Raw genomic sequence first — 6,075 nt, 5'->3', positions numbered from 1 at the left:
TCAAAAAGCCCATTGCTGAATTAGAGTTTAGCCCTGGGTCTATACTTGACTGACACCCACCACCACAGTTGTATAACTTTCTCTATGGGGACATAAAGCCTGCACAGAGTTTTAAGTAGCCTGTTCGTACTGCCCCTTTAACTTCTGAGCCGATTTCCAGAAAGCAACAACCTGTAACAGGCTCAGCGATCCTCCCCTTGATGGATTATTTAACAGGCGCTGAGTCCCATGTCGCCATCTGCTATAGGAAGAAAAACACGGCGGAATATTCTCTGAGGCACATGATACACAGGGCCCATAAACATATTCAACAAAAGATAGTTCACTGGGACACATGAACTAAACTTATGCAGCAGGTGTTCAGCATCCTGCGGGCGTCAGGGAGAGGAGAAGCGGATAACTGAGCCACACCGTCGGGCAAAACATAAAAGCAGGTTAGTTTATAATTCAGATAGATAATAATGGACTGAGTTTTGTTTCAATATGTAGAGAGGTGTCGCATATTAAAATGTGTATGGTCGGAAACGGATCTTGCTTCTGACCCTTTGGCTCTGGGAGGATGTGGAGCGATAACTGAGTTTCCCCACAAGACTAACCGGGTGACTGAGATGATCTGAAGCTTTGTAAATACAATGCTGACCCCATTAGCACGGTGAACCGATCGGGCTCAACGCAGGCAACCACAAGGAAGGAGTCGTCCAATCTGCAGCAGCAGCGATGGTGGTGGAGGGGGACAGGACGCTGCTGGCCGCGAGGCAGGGGGACGTGCAGACTCTCAAAGTGCAATTAGCGCAGAAAACGCTCACCAGCGAGGTCAAGGATGTGCTGGGGGCTTCCCCGGTCCACCACGCAGCCCGGGCCGGGAAACTAACCTGCCTGCGGTTCCTGGTGGAGGAGGCAGGGCTGCCGGGTAACTGTCTGGCTAACAACGGGGCCAGCCCGGCGCATGACGCAGCCGCCACCGGCAACCTGGCCTGCTTACAGTGGCTGCTGACCCAGGGTGGATGTCGGCCAGAGGTGAGTGACTTGAGCTTTAGTTGTGCATGTTGAAGCCTAATTCTCTCTTTCCTCTGACCTGGCTGCAGTTTTTCAACTATGTGACCTACCTAACAGCCTCAGGGTCCAGTAGATCTGGGATATAGGCTACTCATGCTTAAAACAAAGGTGTAATATTTTCTAACAATAATATTTTCTAACAGACATACTAAAACAATTTAAAGGGTATAGCAGCTCAAGGCAGGGTGACCCACCTGCAGCTGTTGACAGAGATATACAGTCTGTTTAATGACTTAAATGACTCAACATGCTCAACGTCATTAAACAAGTGCTTTGCCATTTAAAGAGGCACTTCCACAAATAGTAAGTTGAACACAAGGTCAATAAATATAGTTTAAACTCAATCATGACACCATTAAGTCATGTTCTGTAAAACCACAGTCCTTTTATCTTGAGTGGTGATCAGTTATTAGTTTGGTGATGACAAAAGATAACCTCGTGCAAGATGAACTGCCCTCAATATGCACTGAAAACAGATTTAGCATCAAGACTAGAAGAGACATCAGGACTTGGTGATGTTAGAGAAGTGCCTGAATACGTTTGTTATTGTTCTGATGACATGTTAAAATGTTCAGAGGAATATAAAATAGAGAAATCATATTTCTTTGACAAAACTTTACCACATGTGCGACACTGTCAATTGGTAGGCATTAGTTTTTTTTTTTGTTTGTTTAGTCTTTTTTGTCTTTTGTTGTTTCAGTACAAACCCCATTGCACTGCCTCATGTTCCCATGGTAATGAAGTATGCAAAACTGGATTTGCAAAAGTAATATCATTTATACAGCACATACAGTAACTCACAAAGGGCACATATACAAGTACATAGTTTGATGCGATAGTGGGGAAGATGTCTGGTAAGGAGTATATATAAACCTTCATGATTCAACCCAATGAGCCTTTATGACTCAACTTGTATGCTGGCAGTAAGATGCATAGTATTCACACCAGGGAAGGAATGCAGCAGGTATTTTGAAGGAGTCTTAGTAAAAGCTCTGATACAGTTGTACTGTAAACCCAGATGTACCATTATGTGCATATATTTACCATAATGTTGTTTCTATTAAGTAACACAATATAATCCAGTAATTTTCTACACTTGCTTATACTACGCAGAGCATGTGCAAGGTGTCCCAGCATGCTTTGGGTGAGAGGCAAGGCACTCACAGGACAGGTCACCAGTCTATCACACATAGACCTGATACAACATTTACAGTCACTGGCCACTTAGATTTTCATGGAGACATGGCAAACTTTACAGACATGATCTAGTCAGCTCGGTCAGATTCATCCCTAAGACCTTGGTTTGAGGTGACAGTGCTAACGACTAAGCCACAAGCTGACCCATTTTACTCTTACTTGCAAATAAATTAGACCAACACAACACAGCCCAAGTACCAAACCCGAGTCTATCGGGCACTCGATCTAACCTCTTGTAATCTGTGATTCTAAATTTGAAACACAGTAATAAGAGCTCTATCATCTATTTACTGTCTCCATTACTGCCGCTGCCTGACAGACCGCAGAACAAATAATACCCCACGCCACCAACTAACTGATAAGATACTTGGCTGACATTTAGTAAAACCTATCGATTACCACTGGCAATGCAATCTACTTGATGAGTGATTAATGTTAGCTTTCACTTTTCACCATTGTGTCTTAATGCATTATGTTACTGCACTCTAATACAGATTTTATCTGATGTTAATGATGCTCATGTGAGGCACTCCACTGCCTTCCTTGTTGATAAGACTCGAGTATTACTATACATCTGTCCACCAGGGCTGGCAAATGCTTCAAAGGTTCGATTGTTGCCATTGTAATCAATGTCTAAATCAATATTCAAATGCTCCATTTTTTAAATCCCAAATAGTCCATAAATTAATACTTATCCAACATTACTTATTATGCATCAGTATTATTTGTTACAAATTATTCTCAGACAAGGACATTTACTGATAGTTTTATGACTCTGACTCGCTCTCATCTAACATCAGTCACCAGCAATCCAGCACCACTGAAACTGCGACAGTTTGACCACACGTGACAGGCTTACAGATATGCTAGCAAGATGTCGAAAAAGTCAAGCATCTGGAATAGTTTAAACATTTTGCGAAAATGACCCCCGAAAAGTTGAGTGGCAGAAACTCCATAGGAAACTGGCAATGACCTTGGCAAATCACCTGAAAACTGTAAGTAACAGCTTATCTTGTAAGATATTCTTTTTTCCTAGTGATTATGGCCAGTGTTAATGCAACCTGCATACTAACAAAGTGTCACAGAATTTTGGGTGCATCTACTGAAAACTGATGTTTCAAAAAAGTTCGACTTTGGTGTTTTTAGCAAGTGGTATCTAGGGAGCTGAAAAATGAAGCCAACACAGTAGTACCAAAAACTGCAGTTCTTTAAATGGCCACTTGAAGCTGGCTCTGGAATCCAGTCAGTCCCCACTGACACTCAAATTAAAATGCCCAACTTTACAGCAGCAGTAAACATGTTTACAGCCTGGGAAAAAAAAACTATTTGGTCTCTATAGCTAATTTCCATCTTCATGACAACTGTAGGGGGCTGAATTTTTATATAACTCACTGGTTTACATTTTGCTGAGGCTTTACATTGCCCATAATTAATGGCAGGCTGCTTTGAGTGACAGGCTGTCTGCAGATAGCGTCCTCTGCCTCTCAGTCAGATCCACCCCTCGCTCCTCCACAGCGTCAGCCTCTCACCCAAATATGGTCACTTCTGGCTCCAAAGAACCAAGATGGCGACAGTAGAAGTACCGAACTCAAGGCTTAAAAATGGGCTTTAAAACAAACCAATTGGTGACATCACTGGAGATACATCCGTTATATTTACAGCCTATGTTTTTAGCAATCCAGTGTTGCTTTTCCAGAGGCTTTTGTGCTACCAAACATGGGTATTTTAAGCCAAAACCTATCTTTTCTTGGCCATGACAAAGTGTTTTTGTGCATAAACATAACATATGGTAACCACAGCATTGTTAGAAATTTAAAGTTTTAACGTATCCTCTACATAATACAAGTACAACACATCCCTGGTTTGAAGAAAAGTACAATGGCAACATTTATTCTGGCACTTAGGTTACAAATTACTACTTTAGTCATGACAGGTATTTGGCTTTAATATCTGGTATCCTTCAGATTATTTTTTCTTATTCTGATATAGCTAATTACACTGTAGGTTTGAGTGCAATTGTCACTGTATATGAACAGCTATCTCACATAGCACAGGGAGTTCTATGATTTATTCCCTTTCTCCCAGTTTCAACAGTGAACACTAAAACATAGCAACAAATAATAATAATAATAATAATAATAATAATAATAATAATAATAAACAAATTGTTTTTCGTTATTCTTAAATCGAACCATGACGGAGCAGCACCAGTCATTCATACAGACTGCTGACATTGTTGTGGCCTCTGGATGCCAACCACTGCACATTTCAACGCAGTACAGTTTGCACAGTAATGACGTTTTTAATAGGTCTGACATTTGCTGGTGGGTCCTGCTTAAAAAAAACCAAAAAAAAAACCCGGATGATTAAATATCTGAAATAGTTTTGATTATTTCCTTTTGAACATAAAAATAATTAGAAATGTAATTTCAGAAACCCACATTTCAGCTGTATCTGTCTTTGATTGACAGGACAGGGACAGTTCCGGTGCCACCGTTCTTCACCTTGCATCCCGCTTCAGTCACCATGAGATCACTGACTGGCTGCTGAAGAGCGGCGAGGTGGACCCCGGGGCCTCCACCGACACAGGTGCCGTACCTGTTCACTATGCTGCTGCCAAGGGAGACCTGCCCTCTCTGCGACTGCTACTGGGGCACAGCCCAAAGTAAGAGCAATATGGTTTTGTCTTTGCGGCAGTCAGTAAGCGTCTTTTTACCATGTTTAAAATCTGATCTGTCAAAGTGATTTATCAGCTGTTGATTTCTTCTCGCTGATGTCTAATAGGGATTTAGCATAGTAACTTGTAGGATTTAAGGATTGTTTTTGCAGGGAATGCAAATGCCTTTGTATAGAACACACTCTCTAAAACCAGAGTTGGTGACATTGACGTAGAGTACTTCACACAAATTATACAAGATTTATCTAAATATATCTTTTTTTAAACTAAGTATATTTAGTAATACACAAGAACAACAGTATTGTTATTTCCTGATGGTGCACATCCATAAAACAGGTCAGTGCTAAAACGTGTTGGTCTCAAAAGGTTCTTTAAATCTTTCTTTCCATTATTCCCATCCTCATTGTCCAACCTATTTAAAAGACTTTTTATGTATAAACTGGGAATTTCCAAATTGAAATGAAAATCTGAGGTTTCTTTCTGAGCTGGTAAAACAGCAGTCAGGACGACAGTCGTGTTAATCGTTTAACAGATATGACAAAGTTAGTATAAACAGCCCAAATCAATATAAAAATACAATATCAGAGTTACTTTTATCACATACCATAAGATATAAATCTAAAGTCTAGTACCTAATACACCTCTTTTTATTTAACTTGGTGCTCTTCAACACACCCTTCACTTGTGAAGATTACAACACAGATTTGATTTTAATAGAGCCTTTAGTCTATGGCAAGTTTTAGTTTTTGTCGGCTCTCAGTTTCCTCCTACTGTTTGTAACTGAAACAGCTTGCAGCAGATCCACTGCTCAGATTCAGATTTCAGACTGCTGCCACTTAAGCAGTCTGACTTTGATAAATTATCTACCAGATTTCAAAGGTCAGCAAGTAAACTCTTACATCTTTTCAGATGCTTACCAAACAAGTGATCAGCTTTTGGCTCAGACTGTAGGTATTATTTACGACACCAACTGGCCCTGAGGGGAAGCAGCCTGAACTTCACTTTTTTGCTACTCATGGCAGTTGAAATACTTTCTATTTAAATCCCATTTAGAATAAAGAAAAACTCTTAACGGCTTATTTTTCCAATTAAAAACAAACTGCACAGCACCATAGCCCTGAGTGCTGCTTATGTAATACATCAAG

General features: G+C 40.6%; 1 protein-coding gene across 2 annotated transcripts in view; it reads left to right on the top strand.

Moving 5' to 3' along the window:
* Positions 1-209: 209 nt before the first annotated feature.
* espn (espin) overlaps positions 210-6,075 on the top strand; it is a 55,248-nt gene continuing 49,382 nt past the window's right edge. For both annotated transcript variants that reach the window (XM_049581955.1, XM_049581954.1), the window contains exons 1-2: positions 210-1,017; positions 4,725-4,918. In XM_049581955.1, coding sequence (XP_049437912.1) covers positions 718-1,017; positions 4,725-4,918 — 494 coding nt within the window. In that variant the 5' untranslated portion in view covers positions 210-717. The remainder of the gene's footprint in view (positions 1,018-4,724; positions 4,919-6,075) is intronic.

This window comes from Epinephelus fuscoguttatus, linkage group LG7, assembly GCF_011397635.1.
Source record: "Epinephelus fuscoguttatus linkage group LG7, E.fuscoguttatus.final_Chr_v1".
Taxonomy (NCBI): Eukaryota; Metazoa; Chordata; class Actinopteri; order Perciformes; family Serranidae; genus Epinephelus; species Epinephelus fuscoguttatus.
The sequence above is the reverse complement of the archived record's forward strand: the minus strand, read 5'-3'. Positions and strand labels throughout refer to the sequence as shown.